This window comes from Nilaparvata lugens, chromosome X (genome assembly GCF_014356525.2).
Source record: "Nilaparvata lugens isolate BPH chromosome X, ASM1435652v1, whole genome shotgun sequence".
Classification (NCBI taxonomy): domain Eukaryota; kingdom Metazoa; phylum Arthropoda; class Insecta; order Hemiptera; family Delphacidae; genus Nilaparvata; species Nilaparvata lugens.
The window spans coordinates 91,453,313-91,473,656 of record NC_052518.1 but is presented as its reverse complement, the minus strand read 5'-3'; the positions used below and the strand labels follow the sequence as shown (position 1 = coordinate 91,473,656).

General features: G+C 34.9%; 1 protein-coding gene across 8 annotated transcripts in view; it reads right to left on the bottom strand.

The window, feature by feature from the left end:
- Positions 1-256: 256 nt before the first annotated feature.
- LOC111045256 (protein ST7 homolog) overlaps positions 257-20,344 on the bottom strand; it is a 41,556-nt gene continuing 21,468 nt past the window's right edge. For all 8 annotated transcript variants that reach the window (XM_039442683.1, XM_022330619.2, XM_022330620.2 and 5 more), the window contains 7 exons: positions 19,194-19,291; positions 17,452-17,642; positions 15,326-15,428; positions 10,088-10,331; positions 7,385-7,524; positions 4,690-4,805; positions 257-720 (listed from right to left, as the gene is read on the bottom strand). In XM_039442683.1, the coding sequence (XP_039298617.1) occupies positions 4,710-4,805; positions 7,385-7,524; positions 10,088-10,331; positions 15,326-15,428; positions 17,452-17,642; positions 19,194-19,291 (872 nt within the window). In that variant the 3' untranslated portion in view covers positions 257-720; positions 4,690-4,709. The remainder of the gene's footprint in view (positions 721-4,689; positions 4,806-7,384; positions 7,525-10,087; positions 10,332-15,325; positions 15,429-17,451; positions 17,643-19,193; positions 19,292-20,344) is intronic.

The following is a 20,344-nucleotide window of genomic DNA, read 5'->3' as shown; positions in this document are numbered from 1 at the left end:
TAAAATCTTTCCTTCACTCTCAGATCAGAAAAATCCGTCATCATCAAATATAACTCAAGAAGAGGAGTGAATTTGGCCGATGTGATGACATATTATTGTTGCTTCCGTCTAGTATTATCATTCCTGAGAGCTATTTTAATTTTTGAAAAAATCCCGTTCTCTGAATCACAATTCAGTAGTTAAATTTTAGAGTAATCTTAATATTAATTTTATTTAAAATATTATTTGTGAGGTACTTTCAGAGAGAACAATATTAGAACGAATTATTCTTTATTTACAATCAGTCGGTTTTATCTCTTAATAATTGTAAGATGACAGGGATAACAGAACCTACCCTTAAACTGTCATTACAACCATACTATGAAATTTTTAAAAACGTTAACAACATTATCACACAAAATCAAAACAAAATGCATTATGCATTCATCAAGATACTATTTTGTATTTGTCTAAATTTTCGTAAGATAAATTAAAATTACAATAATCTATCTATTAAAAACAAGAAACACTCATAAATTACGAAGTACGAAGAGAACAATCATTTAAGGCTAAATTCAATATGAATCAAGAACATTATGATCATATAGATTCCATGTGATTGATTATCACGCAAGTAGAATGAGGTTTATTAAGTCACATCTAGAAAAAAATATCTCTGAGTTGGACAAAATGCTAGAGCATCGGAGATGGGGAAATATTGTATTGAAAACCCGTTTTGATCTGAAACAAAAAAAAAATCAATTACTAAGATATATATCACCTAAGAGAAGTAGTTGGAGGAGTTTCGTGGAGAGCTTGAAATATAAGTAACAGACACTTTCCCTCCAGTTAATTGTTCCTGAATCATTTGGTTTTACAACTAAGCAGCTGATTAAGTTATTTGCAATGAAGAATGTGAATGTGAGGAGAGACATCCATAACCTCTTTTTCATATTCAATAATTAAAAGAATTTGTGCGTTTTATCCCAAAATGAATATCTCCTGTGTCATGTCGGTGTTGGTTTTCTTTCACTGTCACTGGCCAATACCTTCTCTCACTAATAAGTATGTTCTGATTATTAAGGAAGAATTAAATTAAGCAAACATATTCCTATTCTAAAAAAAGGATCTGTGCATGAGCAAAGTCGTAAACAAATGTATTGATAATATGCAAGAACAATTTGAAAAATAAAATAATCAAATACATTTTATAGATCGGCTTGTATTAGTCTCAAATTTATGTAGTAATAGGAATATGAAAACAGGGGGTTTAAAAATGAATATTGCAGATTAAATTATTTATAATATTTGTAACATTAAACTTACAGGTATGAATAATTATAAGTCAAATGAAAAGACTCAAACGGTCAAATGAAAAGACTCAAAAAACTCAAACGGTTTTATCAAGAACCGTCCGTATAAACGTTCAATAAGGCTCAGCGCATACGGTGTGATTGTTTCACAACTACCGTTGCAAACTGGTTTGAAATCGGTGTCTTTTGCCCCTCCCCCCATAGATACATTTTAAGGGCCGGTTTCCGAGCTCGGGATTTAGCTAAGTTCTAGATTTAAACCGGCTTCAAACTCTGGAATCAGAAAATTGGCTTTACGAGTCAGAGCGTTAACGTATTCGAGGACTCAAATAGACCCTGGAGTTTAGAGATAACGTTAGACCCTGGAGTTTATAATTTCGCTTTCTGAGTGAAGGGCTTATAAGTCCAGGACTTGAATTAGATTCTCGTCTCTTTCCGAGTCAAGGATTTATAAAAAATCGTTGAGTCCAGAACTTAAAACAGCGTGATTTTAAACCCTCGACTGGGGTAGGGTTTAAATTCTAGACTTGACCTAGCAAACACAATCCATTTATTGTTTTGGAGTAGATGAATAGCCAAATAAATATCATGGAATACCTAAATTATTTGAATTAGTCCATCTAAATTCTTAATTTACAGTTTGGAAGTTAATTTTGGAATAAAGTTCTTCATAATATTATGCGTAAAAAACTAACCTCATTTTACGGCTGTGACATAACCTAAAAATGTTCAAGAAAAATAATACAAACCGGATTGCTATTGGGTTTACTCCAAAGTTATTAACAAAATGTTAATAACTTAATCCTTATAGATTCTATTAGATTGAACGGAACTTGACAGACACATATGCTCATCATGTGCATGATAAGATATGTTCAATCTAATATAATCGATAAGGATTGAGTTATTACCATTTTGTTATTAACTTTGGTGTAAACGCAGCTTAAAGGATCTTCTGATTTTTAATTTTTTAACTTAAAATTTTTACCTCGAAGTCTCAGTGGAAAAAGCTATTGGACAAAATGTAGTATACTTTTTGAAATAAAGATACCTCAATAACTTATTTTGAATAATCTCTAAATCATTAACGGCGGTTCATAAGATTTTTTTTAAAACGGTGGGTAAACAACAACTAATGGCTGTTTGGGTTGCATCGACAATAATTTGTTGTAAACAAACATGCTACTATCATCAAAAGCTTACAGAGTTGAAAGCAGAGAAAAGTCGGGAGAAAATAATATGCTACTTCGAGTTATCAATTGCATGCCTCATCGCTTGCAATTAATAGTCCACACGCAGCTGATTTTTTACCAAGTTACATTGAGATATTATTAATTGAATGCGTCATTGAATGCAAATAATAATCCACTCGACAGCTGATTTATGATGAATAATTCCAAAGTCTGATTTTTACGGTAATATTGGCGATCGAAGGAGACTCTTTTTCCTTTTGTATTATCCTTGAAATGCAAAATTTCAAAAAACCTTATGTATACGTCGACGCGAAATTAAAAAAGGAACATACTTGTCAAATTTCATGAAAATCTATTGCTGCGTTTCGCTGTAAATGTGGAACATGAATATAAACATAAAAAAATATTAACATAAATAAAGAGAAATGCAACACCGTCGACCTGAATCTTAGACCTCACTTCGCTCGGTCAATAAACCTCCTCACAGCCAATTTCAAACAGTTGAATGAATTATTAGTCGATAGGTCATGTTAGAGGCCCTGAAATTGACCAGGTGAGGCCTGAAAACTGACACCAGACCTAAGCCATCCAGATCACACGATATTATTATCATTATTATTAACCAGTTATTATTATTAAACGAAAATCCAAATTAAATGCTGTAATTCACTCCGAAGACTTCTGCTACTGCAAATATTGACAACAGGGTAAACAGGTAGATGGAAATTCAATGAGCGCTACTATTCAAAAATTATTTGTCAGCCCGGGAATCAAACCCAGTACCTCCTAATTGCCGGTCAGGAATGCTTACCCTCACATCAAACTGACAATCTCTGGATAGCAGCGCTCATTTTATACGAAACCATAGCGGCCAGCCAGTCTACAGATGGAAATTACTGAGATATTGCAATTATTATTCAAATGCTAATGAATTAATTATTATTATTAAACGAAAATCCTAACCAAATGCTGTAATTCACCCCGAAGACTTCTGCTACTGCAAACATTGACAACAGGGTTTCCTGGGTAGGATTTGATTACTTATTTATTGATTGATTTTTTCAAGTTTTAGATTTAAGATTTTTCAGGAGAGAATACTCTGATATTAGAATAGCAATTTCCGTAGTTGGACTTTAGTGAGAAAATATATAATTTAGTGAGTAAGTAGTATTATTGCAGCGACAATAAGATTGTGCTCAGTTATGTGTGGACGACTGTGAGAAGCAGCAAATTGAGGGATATTTGCTAGTTGTGAGGGATGAGGGGGCTGGCTCCACGAGGCAAGGACACGGCGGATGTGCTGTAGCCTGTAGATATTTTCACAGAGGAATACTGCACACCTGGCTGCAGACCCGCCACTTGCCCAATCAAGTGACAACCGACTCACTGCTCCACTAGCAGCAGTTAGGCAGCACTGGCACACTCACGTCGAGAGGCAAAACTTCAAAACTACAACAGAGGTACCGAGCAGATCAAAAACCATATTGCAAAAAGTTGAGTTAGTTTTCCGGCATCATGAGAAACGTGAGTGTCCTGTGTTTTGAGATTACCAGAGGGAGTGATAGCTGTGGGTGAGTGCCAAAATTTCTAGCTCCTAATAAAACACTTTCACCCGACCGAGACCCTAATTAGTAAAATTCTTGTTGTAGTAAAATTTATAGTTAGCAAATTAGCAGGTAGTTTTTGTAGGAATAATTTTTTTATAAAATTTACTGCATATTTCGTTCATTAAATTTCAAGTAATTGGCATAATAAATGAGAAATTCTTTAGGTATTACAATGTTGTTGTCTATCCAGTTCCCTTGACTCCCTTGAAGTAATAGTAAGATATTTTCAACCACCATCAAGGGTGGTTACAAATTTGAAAATACTCTGTATTTTCATAATATTTTTTTGTGAGACAGCAAGATGCTTCTAAGTGATGCAAATTCCACCCCACATGCTGAAATTCAATATTCCAGAAGAGATTGGACATAAACACAGTATAATATTTCGCACCGAGCCACAGTCAGCACCTGTCTTCAGTCTGTATGTACCCTTTCTCCATCTCAAATAGAATTGAACTGTGATAATTATGTGTTCGATCTAGCCATACAAACATTTCAATCTGTTTATATGATGGAATTTCATGATATCTCTGGAAAATATGTTTTCTTTGATATAATAAGCAAAAAGTGAATGTGAATAAATAAATCAAGCCTTACCGATAAATCACATAAATCTTTTACAGTCTTGAAAGTTGCTGAAGTAGATTCGAAGGAAGTATTGCTTCCAGTTTGTCCATTATGAAATGGAAAGGCATGGATGCCCCTTCAAGCATCTGCAAAGTAAAAATAAATGATTAGAACGCATTTCTGCGGCTTTCAAATTATTTCAACACAATAACATGGAAATCGACTATAATATATATTATTTATATATTGATAGATACAATATCATTCTTAACTATGAATGATTGGCAAAGGAACAACAGGCTTAAAGCCCAAAACTGTTCCTTTCCCAAATTTAGATAGAAAGGAAAATTTACATAGATTTATGAAAATAAACTTGAGGAAAGACACCACAGACTGCAGCCCAAAACGGTTTCTATTCTAATTCATACAAAAGTCTAAATTCAGCTTTATTCAGTCTAAAGTCAAATTTATTTGTCGCTGTCACATCATACAATAAATCAATTTTACATTCAAAACAAAAAAAGTCATTATAGTTATCATTAGGTTGTTTATTATTTGTATAAAATGTTGTTCATAGGAATAACTTTTCAGCAAGCGGCACTTCTAAGGGCCCCAATTTATACTTTAGAATGGTCAGTCAAGATGAGAAAAATGATAAAAGATAATAGCATTCACTAGTTGGACCAAGTTTATCCTTTTGCTTACAATTTCGATCTTCAATGATGATAATAATCAAGTATTTTATGTTAATATTGATGAAAACAAATCACAAAACTACAAATTGAAATGAATATAGAAAACAATTTAACATGAAGATGGGAACAAAAATAAAGATTTTGCATGATACAAAATTGAACTAATATAGATTATGAGCTGTACTTAGAAGCTGTACTATGACCAGTTATAGAATAGGCATGGCCAAGCCAAAATCTACTGCCCTTTCGCACCATCGTGACGTCAGCATCGGATAGAAAACTTCTGTAGAGTTTGTTTACATTGTTTTCTATTTCTATTTCAGCAGGAGTTTACCATTTTCTATGGAAAACGATGTAAACAAACTCTGCAGAAAAGTTTTCTATTCGATGCTGACGTTACGATGGGGCGATATGGCAGTAGATGTTGCCTTCAGAGGCTAGACTTCCCAGCGTGTCTATTCTATAACTGGTCTAAGGAGCTGTAGCACCCAATAATAGCCTATGTGTTTAGTCATATAATGTGTTTAGTTTTCAATCAGAATTTATTTATTGATTCATTAATGAATGTTTTTTTAATTTTTTTATTTAACTTGATTTTTTTAATTTTCAACTAAACTTAAAATGAAAATTGATTTATACAAGCCCTTATCATCTAAATGATTGAGAGAGAACAGGCAAACCTTGGCTGTTTGACTATTGACTATTTCTCTTCCTAATTTTGAAAGAGGATGATGAGAGCACGATCCGAAATAATACTAGTTTCACACTTTCATCGAAAAATTATACTATGAATGAAAAGTATTGATAAGGTATTGATTACGTTCGATCCTAGATGAATATCTATTTTTATTGATACAGACGAGATGTTCATTTTGTAATTATATTACGTATGAATGAATAAATTTATAATTACTGAATGAATAGATGATAAATGAATGAACTTACTGCTTTGGCCGCAATACCCATTGGTTCAGGGTACTGATGCGTGAGTAGAGCAAGAAGGGCGGTAAAAGAGCATAGGCCTGCTGTGAATAGTATAAAAAATGGTAGCTCCTTCTTAGGATAGACGCTGACCTCATGGAAGGCTGTAAACATAAATAAATCTACATCAACAGTACTCTTATGACAGCTCCAAACAGATTAATTAAAAGAACAATTTTCAAATGTATACATTTACTATGATATAAATTCAACTAACTATAGTGAGGAACATTCCTAATAGAGCGACTAAAGCAGCCTTGGACACCATAAAGTTATCCTGTATAGTGATAGTGGAGCCGTAAATGTAAAGTTATCAAATAATACAATATCACTACAGTGTCTCACGAGACACAAATTATAATAAATAATTTAAATTATTGCAAGAACACCAGAACCTACGATACTAATTGCTCAGACAAACAGATCCAAAAGATCGGGCATCCTCAATAATATTGTTGAGATGTAGAGGTATAATATTGTTTAGGTTGGTAGAGGATTGGAGAAAAGTTGACTCGATACTGAACGATCAATCTTATTTGCAGTAGGAACTGGAAGGTTACATCTTCTCGTGAGGATCAACAAGAACATTACATCAATAGAGAACCTTGAAAAATAGTAATCAAGTCAAAACATGACATCAATAACCATAATTTTATTTCCCTTCCAAGTGAATGATCTGATTTTTTTTATTAACTTGATTTTTTTAATTTTCAACTAAACTTAAAATGAAAATTGATTTATACAAGCCCTTATCATCTAAATGATTGAGAGAGAACAGGCAAACCTTGGCTGTTTGACTATTGACTATTTCTCTTCCTAATTTTGAAAGAGGATGATGAGAGCACGATCCGAAATAATACTAGTTTCACACTTTCATCGAAAAATTATACTATGAATGAAAAGTATTGATAAGGTATTGATTACGTTCGATCCTAGATGAATATCTATTTTTATTGATACAGACGAGATGTTCATTTTGTAATTATATTACGTATGAATGAATAAATTTATAATTACTGAATGAATAGATGATAAATGAATGAACTTACTGCTTTGGCCGCAATACCCATTGGTTCAGGGTACTGATGCGTGAGTAGAGCAAGAAGGGCGGTAAAAGAGCATAGGCCTGCTGTGAATAGTATAAAAAATGGTAGCTCCTTCTTAGGATAGACGCTGACCTCATGGAAGGCTGTAAACATAAATAAATCTACATCAACAGTACTCTTATGACAGCTCCAAACAGATTAATTAAAAGAACAATTTTCAAATGTATACATTTACTATGATATAAATTCAACTAACTATAGTGAGGAACATTCCTAATAGAGCGACTAAAGCAGCCTTGGACACCATAAAGTTATCCTGTATAGTGATAGTGGAGCCGTAAATGTAAAGTTATCAAATAATACAATATCACTACAGTGTCTCACGAGACACAAATTATAATAAATAATTTAAATTATTGCAAGAACACCAGAACCTACGATACTAATTGCTCAGACAAACAGATCCAAAAGATCGGGCATCCTCAATAATATTGTTGAGATGTAGAGGTATAATATTGTTTAGGTTGGTAGAGGATTGGAGAAAAGTTGACTCGATACTGAACGATCAATCTTATTTGCAGTAGGAACTGGAAGGTTACATCTTCTCGTGAGGATCAACAAGAACATTACATCAATAGAGAACCTTGAAAAATAGTAATCAAGTCAAAACATGACATCAATAACCATAATTTTATTTCCCTTCCAAGTGAATGATCTGATTTTTTTTATTAACTTGAGCAGCTCTTAATTGGACGTTTTCAACCAGAATATAATATAATTGAGAAAATGACGTTATCATCTTCTGAAAATAATCCAGGCAATTTTGATTTGATTCTCAACTTCCAGAAAAACGTTTCTCTTAATGGATTCCAACAATTAAATGTGGCCGACGATGAAAATCATACAAGTGAAACAACCGTCAGACTGGAATTCCTAAGCGACGACTGAAGCTTCTACAGCTGTAGCAGTATGGCTGTAGCAGCGCGATGTCAACAGCTGTAGCCGAAAGTTGCATTCCTAAAAGAGCGATTAGAGCAGTCTCGGACACAGTAGAAGAGTGAATGTAAAGTAAAAGGACGGAGTTCCTCATAACTACCAGATTTCAAATTGTATATAAAATTAGGTGAGCATAACCTAAAAGGGTCTGTTTAATTATGTTTTAAAACTAAAAAAAAGGTTAGAGAGGTAAAGTTTTGGCTTTTTATTTAAATGGCAATATGTTGCTATTATTTGAAGTGTCTTGATAATTTTAGATAATAAATACAAATAGCGAAAAGTTGAGATACTTGCACATTTGAAATACCAGACAATATAAAATAAAAAAATAAGTAAATAAATAAATAAATAAATAAATAAATAAATAAATAAATAAATATGAATGACACCCGTTATAGGACACCAGCAGTCACGGCTGTCACAAGTGAACTGCTCATGCTACCAGTCTATAGTGAGCTCCACGCTATAAAGCCAGCACCACATTAAAATTGGTTTGCTCTCCTTGTCTCTCATTAGATAAAGCAGATGATGGATCTATTAATTTCTAGCTCCACTCTGTTGCCAAATCGTTTATGAATAAATATAATTAACAACCAGAATACTTCATACAAATTAAGATAATGTATTAACAAATAATGAAAAAATACATTTTCTTGGCAGATGAAATATGTTTGAGATAGAACTGATCACTATTAACAAGAATAAACATTTAGAAAGTATTTTAAAAAGGCTACTTGAATTAATAATTATTATTAAACGGAAATCCAAATGATATCACCAAATTATATTGGACTTTTTCACCTATAAATTTGGAAGAAAAATAGCACAGGGACTATCTTATTATTTTATCTTCCAATGTTATTACACTATTGTCATTTGCATTGTAAACAAATAAAAATCTCAGTAATTTCAATCTGTAGGATACTTGAATTATTCAATTATTATAAAAATTACTATAGTACCCTATTTATTATTTTTTTGTGTAAAAACCACTATAAAGTCCAAGAGATTACTTTTAACGTGAATAGGGGAAATCAGTTTCTCCTTCTACAGTTTGTAGCATGGACAGAGTAATGGGGGGGAGTAAGCATGCTGATGTTGACACAAAAATGGGAGAATGCTGTAAGGTAGTGGCAGTGATTAGTGGAGGAAAGAGCATCGGGCCTCTCTGTCTTCGAGAGATGGGGCTGATGGGATCGGGCTGGAGCTTGGCCCTGATGGGCTGAGTTCGTTCCTCGCCCAAGATAATATCTTGGCATGACTTGAAACACATCTATCTAATTTAGAGGTGATCATTATTGAGGAGGCAGTTGTGGGTTTTGACCTGTTGTCTCCAAAGAGATATTGTGAATAAATAAATAATCACTATAGAAGGCGGTGAAGATAGAGAATTATCAACCTTGTCGTTGATAAGGTTTGTAAGCCTTCCACTGACTTCATTAGGTGAATATTACTATAGTCGTACGGCTCAAGCCGCCTCACTAGAGCCGCTTCCATCACACGACGCCAGTAGCGTCATAGGAGTGCGAGACATAGACCCGGTTTCTAGGACACTTATTAAATCTAATGGACCGTTAAATCGATAGGTTTAATGGTTCATTAGATAAGAGTTCTAGTAATCAGGGCCATATCACTTAGCAATTCCACCTTAACAAAGAAGTTATACTCACCTTTTTACTTTACTTTCACTAAAAATAATTTCCTACTCACCAGGTAATAGTTCACGATCGGCACATTCAGTGCAGGTTGAATAAGGATAGAAGAGATGTCCTCTCTCGAGCGGATAAGGCAACATTCGAAAGGTTCCCTCCCAAGTGCAGTGCAGCAGATTGAGGGCTCCCTCCACTTGCTTCCAATGAGCCAAGTGGAAGAACGAGTAGGCTATTGCTTCCGAGTCGCCTCTTTTCAATACATGTTCTGAGGGAAGTATCAGAGGCTTCATTTCTAGCAGATACTGCAAAAGATAGCGAGGAAGAATTAGTTATCCATCAGACAGCACAATAGGAACAAAGAACAGTCTACAAAACATTTATGGTATTCAAAAAGTGTTACAATACACTAAAAAAAAAAAAAGAAAAAAATGTTACAATACAGGTTAGGTATACAGTCGAGTCACGAGAAAAGCTGGAAATTGTAGCGATATGATGAGAACCACTGTACTATGATACATCTATAACATACATTTATGTTATGATACCATCTATAACAGTAGTATATGTATAACATACATCTATGTTATGAAATCACTTCACTTATATGGGCTACTTTTGTTGAAATTAATAAAAACAATATAAAAACTTGTAGTACCCTTTATTAATATAGGTCTTGAAAATGACCTATGGTCAAAACTAGTCGTTAAAATATTTTAAAGTTTTTAATGAAGGGTATTACAAGTTTTTATATTGTTTTTATTAATCTATGTTATGATACCATCTATAACAGTAATAGATTACAGAATTATCTGACAGTAATAGATGTATAACTTGCGTATATGTTATGACTAGCCGTCAGGCTCGCTTCGCTCGCCATATCCGTCTAGCCAGGGGGCTCCGCCCCCTGGACCCCCTGACTGGATCGTCCAAAAATGAGATCAGCAGGCTCGCTTCGCTCACCTGCATTTTTCATTTGAGCATTTTTATCATATGTTAGGACGATCCAGTCGGGAGTCCAGACTAAACGTCTGGCTAAACGGATATGGCGAGCGAAGCGAGCCTGACGGCTAGTGATATAATATCCCCAGGAATAGCTCTGATTGAAGTAGCTGTACCCAATCAATTTTTCCGCGATAAATGCATTTCCTCAAATTGGTGCCAACCTAACAAAATTATTAATTTAGTTACCATTTAACAACTGTTTCGAAGAGGTACTCTCTCTAGATTATAGTTCTATATTAACATATGGTTTAGACATTTTTCAATTATAATTAAGAGAATAAGAAGAATATACATGCTAAAAGACGAACTTTAAACCCTTGAAAACCACCCTTAGAGTTAAAATATTGCCAAAAGATTTCTTAGTGCGCCTCTAAAGGGTCAACTGAAAATACCTACCAAATTTGAACGTTTTTGGTCCGGTAGATTTTTAGTTCTGCGAGTGAGTGAGTGAGTGAGTGAGTGAGTCAGTCAGTCAGTCAGTCAGTGAGTGCCATTTCGCTTTTATATATATATAGATACCATCTATAAAAGTAATAGATGTATAACATACATTTATGTTATGATATGAACAGTTCTTGTTGAATGGGCGTTGAATTAAATAAATGTTTTGTATTAGATTCAATGCACATTGGGTAACAGTTCCTTAATGATTTATATAAAGAGTCTGAGTGCAGGTTAGGTAACAGTACTAAATTCTTAACAGTACTTATCCTGGATTAACGGATAAAAATATTGGAAACGCCAAATAAAAGAATGAATTACGGAATACTTTGAACGACTTGAGAATAGGTACACTGAATATTCTAACATTGACAGGTAAACTGGAGGAGCTAACGGACATGATGAAAGAGAGAGGACTTTCAGTTTTGGGATTGAGCGAGACAAAGTAGAAAGGACAAGGTGACAAAACTTTGAGAGGTGGCGGAAAAATATTCTGGAGTGGTAATGAAAGAGGCAGAAGGAATGGAGTCGCAGTAATGGTCGAGAAGAGTATGCTGGTATATTTAGAGGATGTACAAAATGTATCGGATAGAGCAATAATTATCTCTTTCAAGTTCAAAACAAAAAGGCTGAAAATACTACAAGTCTATGCTCCACAAGTAGGATGTACCGACGACGAGAAAGAGAGATTTGAAGAAGAGTTGGAAAGTAATTTGCACAACGTCGGAGTAGTGATGGGAGATTTCAATGCGCATGTGGGTAGTAGCAGGGCAGGTTATGAAGAGGTTATAGGATGTTTCAGTTATGGTACACGGAATGAGGAAGGAGAAAAACTTCTTGATTTATGCCAAAGGAACGGCATGAGAGTTGCAAACACTTGGTACAAGAAAAGAGAAAGCCATATGATAACTAGGTATAGCTGGGATGGAAGAAATAAGAGTGTAGTTGACTATTTCCTAGTGGACCGGGAATGGGGGAGAAATTTAACAAATGTTAAATGCAAAGCGACCACAGATTGCTTGTGGCACAGTGGAAATGCAACGAGATGGAAAGACCAAAACAGCAGAGAAGACAATGTAGAATAAGGGAATGGAAGTTGAAGGACAGGGATAGAGCTGAAGAATACAGACGGTTGATAGCAATAGAAATGCCCAGGAGTGAGAATGGAGAAGTGGAGGAGGAGTGGATGCAATTCAAACGAGCTTTGGTAAATACAGCGGAGAAAGTATGTGGCAGGACATCCGGGAAAATTAAAGATAAGGAAACGGTATGGTGGAATGCACGTACGATTGAGGCTGTCAAAAATAAGAACACAGCCTGGAGAAAATGGTGGAGAACCAAGACAGAGGAGGACAGAGATGCATATAATAATGAAAAGAGAAAGTGTAAAAAAGTTATTGAAGAAGAAAAAGAAAATGCATGGGAAGGATTTGTAAATAAATTGAAAGATGACGTGAAAGGAAATAGTAAAATGTTTTATAGGATAATGAAAAATAAGAAGAAGAAGAATGAGATGCCACAAAGAATGGAAGGAGAAGACGGGAGAATTGTAGAGAAGCCTGAGGAAATAAAACTGTTATGGGAAGAATATTTCAGGAAACTTCTAAATGGACAAGATGAAGACAACAACGAGGGAGAAATAGAGGAAGAAGGAAACAACCAGTGGGAGACAAACCAGGGTAATATCAGCTGGAAGGAAATGGAAGATGCAATTCAGAGAATGAGCAGTGGAAAGGCACCCGGACCTGATGAATTATCAGTCGACATGATTAGGGCAGCTGGACCGATTGGAATACAATGGTTTTACCGAGTTCTGAAATGCATCTGAAAAAACAAAGTAATCCCAGAGGACTGGAAGAAAGGAGAAATAATTCCCTTGTTTAAAAAAGGAAGTAAGAAGAATTGTAAAAATTATAGGGGAATCACCTTGATGAGCCACTGTGCAAAAATCTTCGAAAGAATATTACTGAACAGAATCAGCCCAAAAATCGAGCTTGAACAAAGTAGGAGAAAGGGATAAGAAAATTATATTTGCGGATGATATGATGAGTTGAGGATGTACAGATGCAGTTGGATGCTTGGAGCAGGGTTATGGAGAAATATGGTCTGAAAATAAGCAGGGAAAAGAGTGAAGTAATGGTTTTTGGAAGGGATGACAATTTTCCCGGAGATATCAGATTGAATGGAGAACCCCTGAAAAATGTTGGAAGTTTCAGGTACTTGGGCAGTGAAATTGCAGATGATGGGAGAATAAACCACGAGATAACTAGAAGATTACAAAAGGGGGGGAATTTCTACCAAACAGTGAAACATTTGATTTGGGATGGAAAAGTACCAGAAAAGGCAAAGATTATGATGTACAAGATGTATTACGTACCCATCATATTATACGGAGCCGAGACATGGACGATGACGGAAAGAGAGTGGAGTCGAATACAGGCAGGATAAATGAGGTTCCTCAGGGCAATAAAGGGGAAGACACGAAGAGACAGAGTTAGAAATGAGGATATAAGAAGAGAATTGAACATGGGGAGTATAAGGGAAAAGGTTGAAAGTATGAGACTACGCTGGTTTGGGCACATGAAGAGAATGAGAGAGGATCGGCTGCCAAGGAGAATGGAGGAAATGAGGATTGAAGGGAGGAGACCAAGAGGACGACCGCGACGACGATGGACAGACTCAGTGGCCAACGAAGTGGAGAAGAGAGGACACCGATGGCGGCAGGTGGAGGACGAGCGATGGTGGGAGGACCGAACAAGATGGAGAGGCATTGTAAACACCCAGACCCGGCACTAGCTGGAACGGGACCCGGATATGTATGTATGTATGTATGTATGTACTAAATCCTTCAAATATTTCACTTTGTAAACACAGAACCAAGCCAATTTTTATTTTTGAAGGCTGCTATGTATCTGAGAACACTAAGAACACAAAAGGAAATATTTAAATATATTAAACGACACTTAAAATGATAGAATAGAATGACTTTTTATTTATGTTGACGTGGCGAAGTTTGGACAATAATGTCCACTCTACCACTTAACCGCGTCGTTAGCAAACAATACAATACAAAATATGCAGAGATAACAAAAAATGACAATATAATGTAATAAATATGAGAGATCAATATTGAATAATAAAAGTCTTTTAAAAAATAAGTGTTTTTCAATAAACTCAATCACTTCACTGCTGAAAGAAAAAGCAAAAAATAATTTAAATGATAATTATGAGCAGCAAAGATTCTAGCTGTAAATAACAAATTGATGAGGAATTTGAAGATATTCAATTATCAGTAAGCTATTCCCCCTCTAATAGTTTAAGCATATGTCAGACAGCAGTTATAGATTTTTGTTTGGAATTTTAATACCAGTTCTTAACAATGTTATATATTGATCTAATGTGGGAACAATGAAGTTTTTGAAGAGTGACTAGCTTCAAGAACATGACAAACAAATGAGCACCATTTATAGATACTTAACACAATCATGGCTATACTTGGTGTTGATTATGGTTTAAAAATTGGAGGCTCGAAATTGGTTTATAAAACTATGATTTGATGACACTTCAAATTTTCAAGATTCTTATCTACAGCCAGAGAAACCTTATACAATTGTTAGAGGTTATATTGTTATAAGATTGTTTTATTCTATGCTACAGTCTCAATTACTGGAAAATTCGAAAAAGGTTATTATAAACGACACAAAGTTTGTGAATTTTGATGTTCTACAGTTGAAATTTTTACTACTTTTACTGCAATCAAGTACTAGAAAAACGACATACAATCACAGCAATACTACATTGGAATTCTATTAAAATAATGAATGATTATAAACATTTTTCACATGAGTTCTACCTTAGGAACATGAGGATTGAATTCAACAGCTCTGTGAATAGCTTCAACAGCTGACATCTCCGCAGCTGTCAATCCACGCTTACTCGCAATGTCTGGAGAAAATCTGAAACGTAAAACAAGATGGAAAATCATTAATTGATTGCATCCCTTCATCCAATCTAATAAACTGAAATGCTTTAAAGAGATTTAATAATCATGAACTCAAATTATCTATAATAAGGAAACTCTACAGAATAAACAAACTTTGCCTTTTAAACGTGCTGCGTTTAATATATTAATTTTGAAACTTCTTTATTGTCCCATAAGTATACATAGCATGAAAAATTTACAAAATAATTAGGTATATTATCTTTCAGAAACAATAACGACCAAAAGCTTTATTACCTGTTGGGGAAAACATTACGATATATTTTGCTATTGTACACTCAAAATTAAAATACGGTGTACAAAGTTGGGATGGAACCTGTAAATCATTATTGAAGCCTGTTATTACATCAAGGCACTGAAATAGAGGAAAAGAATGTTCATATCTACCCTTTCTATTTATAACACGGACTATCGATTTCTGCACCGTTATCAATGGCTTCAAGTGACAAATATAGGTGGAGCCCCAACAATTAATACCATAACTTATTTTGGATCAACAAATGCAAAATATAACTGCCTAAGAACATTTAAAGGGAGAAATTTATTCAAGAAATAGAATTTTCGCAGGACGAGTAACAGATATTTTTTATGATAGATATATGCTGAGACCAGTTAAGCTTTTCATCAACAATCACACCTAAATATTTAATGGCATTGGTCTGACCAACGACCCCACAGTCACAGTCATTCCGATCACAGGCACCATGAAACTTCAGTGCAGAAGGCAGTGTCCATGGTGTTGTTAATGTGAACAATATATATTTTGTTTTTGTAAGATTGAGCTGTATTCTATTGTGCCTGAACCAGAGCAATAGCTTATCCAAATCATCCTGCATCATTCTCTCTAAGTTGGGGCCATCCAATCCACAATATGCCAAGGCAGTGTCATCTGCAAAGGACACAGGCATACCATTGAACTCACACGAATAGAGATCATTATTTTATAAAGATGAGAAACAAGAATGGTCCAAGGACGGAACCCTGTGGTACACCACAGTCCACTCCCTGAACCTCACTCTTCACTCTCCCAATAGCTACATATTGCTGCCTGTCCTTCAAATATGAAGAGAACCAATCCAGAACCATGCCCCTGATACCAGCCTTAGATAATTTATTCAACAAGATTGAATGGTTAACCGTGTCAAATGCCTTTCTGATGTCCAAAAACAGTCCTGCAACACAGCGCGCTGGCCTGAAGTTGAAGCCACAGAAAACAACCGACATGAATCTTTCAAGAGCCATTTCAGTATTCATGCGTTCACGAAAGCCAAACTGTTTATTATAGAAAAAGTTATATGAGTTGAGGAAATTGAGAAGTCTTCTTTTCACTATCTTTTCCAATATCTTTGAGAAGACAGACAGCAGAGATATAGGTCTATAATTGTTCAACTTAAATCTAGAACCGGATTTGTAGATTGGCACCACTCTTGCTAGCTTCATCCCAGAAGGAAATCATTGTTAACATTCAAATTTGATAATAATAGCCCCCGTAATTTGTAGAATCATTAATACGAATGACAAAGCGTTGCGACTCAATTGTCAATGAGTTCAGAATATAATAAAAACGAAATGAGAATCAGGTGGACGAGTGAAGGACGATTATATCAGCTCCTATAGTAAGTAGGTGATCACATTGATTGTGCTAGTGCACGCTTGGTTATGCATGACTATGCGCGCAGATAAGGAACAAACTATTAAAAAAAGAGCAATAGGAACACTCACACACTGAACGCATGCACGTACTAATTGCGTTCCGTCTGAGCAGCTGCATGCACGTCACAACGTGTTTTTTGCATGGCTCTTTCCAGATTTTATTTTCGGCTCATGCATGATCTGACGTGCACTTGTTCATTCAATGTAATCACACCCTAACAGGCTGTCGAAGCTCTTAGCAGAAATATTCATTAATTTTTTTCAATGCCAAAAAGGTAAAGTGATCTTCAATATTTAACAAGTAATGGAATAATTAAAATACTTACTTGTCAGCAACTGCCCGAGCCTTAAGAAGAGCTGCAGTGTAGCAAATAGTGGCAGATTTCGGTAGGCTAATGTCATCATATTTGGCTAGGACCGCTTGTACATCGGCATAGGCTTGCATCTCTAAAAGAGCTTCGATTAAATTTTCATGAATGTTTAATACATTCATGATGGGAGGAACTTCTTTTGCTAACTGCAAATTAAAAAAATGAGAATAGCGATCAAAACTGATTTAATCTATGAATATAATATTTTTCACTATGTTATAACGTTTAACAAACACAGTTTCATAAGTGAACATCAAAGTTTCATACTAATGACAGAATAGCTATGTTCCAGGAATTACTTTTCAAAACCCTTGTATAAAATTGGGCAATTATTATAAGACCAGGGGCGGCTGCAGCAGGGCACAGGGCGGCGGCGCTCGGACACTGCCCTCCTCTCCCTCTAATTTTGAAGCAAATTTAATCATTAAAAAATTCAATAATATTCATTTTCTTCCATATTTTAAGGTTTTCTTACTATTATTTTATTGTATCTCTAGTAGAGTAGTCTTTTTGATGTATTTTTCGTTCGCAGTGTAGCTCTAGTAGAGTAAGCCATTAGCTGTATTGTTTTTTTTTTTTGCTTCTTTGTTTTGTTTTTTTTCTCATTGTATTTCTATAGTGGAGCAGAATGATAATACTGCATGCTTAGTTTTCTATTACTCTTAATTTTCAAATGTTTTGTATATTTTCGTGCAGAAATAAAGTCGAATTTATTATTATTTTAAATAGAACAAAGTCAAGACAAATGGTATCAAACGTTTGAATTTGCCGCTGCCGCGGCTGAAGCATATCGATGTTTGTGAGACAACATCGATGTTTGATGCTTTTACCATCGATCATTGAGCCGATTATGTATGGTTCAGTATGGTTCAGTGTGGCAACATTGTACAACGAGTTTGTATGGTCTGCAATGCATATGGACACAGCTTCATTTGTCCCATCCTATAGCATTGAGTCTATATTTTGCAATCGTATTCCACACTAGCTAAAATACGGCTCGTTAGGCCGCCGGCCTTCTCGCGGACTTTCTATATATTCTTATCTAAGATATCTCTAACCTCAAATATTGTATCCTACAGTGCAAATCTGTAGTAGCCTATAGCCTACAGTTCGTGTTCAAGACTCACAAAGAATTGTTTTGAATGTTATTTTTAGAGATAAATATTCATATGTTTATTTATAACAGAATGTCTAAGGCTATGTAACTTCTTGTGAATTTATTGCTCTGTATAGCTACACTGATCTGTAAATGGTGAGTGGATAGTGGATCTGTTTTATTTTATCATAAAGGAAGGATAAAATTTATGCTAAAGTTTCTGTTTATGATTTTTTATGCATGTCATTAACATTTTCTGGTATATGACATGATATAAGTAGGTACCGTATACTGGAATACTGGAACCTGACTGACTTCCTATTGACCACAAAAAGTGTTAACTCAAGTGACGTTTCTGAGGTCACTATTTCAATCAAATTGAAAATAGGTAGTCCCACTTGACTTTTTGAGCCGCCACTGTATGAAACGAGTTATATAATATTACATTATTATAACACAAGTTTCTTGACCAATCAAAATCCAGAATTAGACGGATACAGTGTTGTGAGGCAGCTTACACATTCGTGTCGTACGACATGTGACTACAGACATCTGACTCGTCTAATGAAATTCAATGAAACAATGAAAATTTTATACTTACATCACGAAACATTTTGACAGCTTCCTTCAATTTACCTAATTTTCTTGCACACATTGCAAGTCTCCTTTTTATATAAATAAGTACATTTGTATCTCGCCCTGGGAAGAAAATAAATAATATTAGTATTCATGATAATCAATATCTAGATCAAATTGAATACATTTCTGGGCAGCTATGACTAGATTGGAAAAACGTGTAGTTTCAACACACATAATGGAATTAGCAAACTACTTTTTACAGAAATAAAACCAGCAGATTTTATTAAACGTACTGGTAGCATGTAATGCGATGGATAGGACAAAGATATTTTGATAATTTAATCAATGAACAGTTAGTTCTTGTAAAAGTAAAGTCTTATGGTTTTTTGTTGGTGGGGTGTCCCATGCAGGAAGGTCCCACCTGGCCTCAATCAATGTATAATTTAGGTCGTCAAAGGGGGTCTTACGACTGTTATAATTCAGCCGGGACCGACATTTTAAAGTTTCCATCCGATAACATTGTTCTGACCTGGTTAAAAACTTCTGGTGATAACTGGGTTTGAACCCGGGATCTCTAGGCTGCTAAGCAAGCACTTTTCCACTTGGCTTGGTGTAGCCAGGGATCATCACTCAATGTTAATTCTTGTATTTGGTATCCATGATATCATATCCCACAGTTCCAATGGATTAGTTGACTAAATTCTCAGTGCCGGTTGCACAACAGCCGGTTAAATTATAATCCGTCTTTTCAAAATCGCCTTCTCTGATGGGTTCTCGTGAAATTAATTACGGTTAAAATTTGAACGACTTTTGTGCAACTGGTCCCTATTGTCGTTTGCACAGTTTCAGTTTGAACTAAATTTTATTTTGAACTGGATTTGATCCATATCAAGTCTCTTTCGTTATAATTTGGTTCATTTTGGGTCTAAGCCACCAGCTGATTGAATTCAGTTTAAGCTTTGACTGTGCAAACTGCCCTAAGAGGAGAAAATATTATGTCTCAGAGATTTAAATATTACAAGCAGTATATATTTTGCATCAAATAATAATACTGGAGGTTCTCCAATGAAATTACAAGATTCTCTGTAAAATAAATAAATTATTTTATCACTGTGAACCTACGGGTTTAGTCATGTCTGACTTCAGTGTTAACTGAAGTATCAACAATATAGT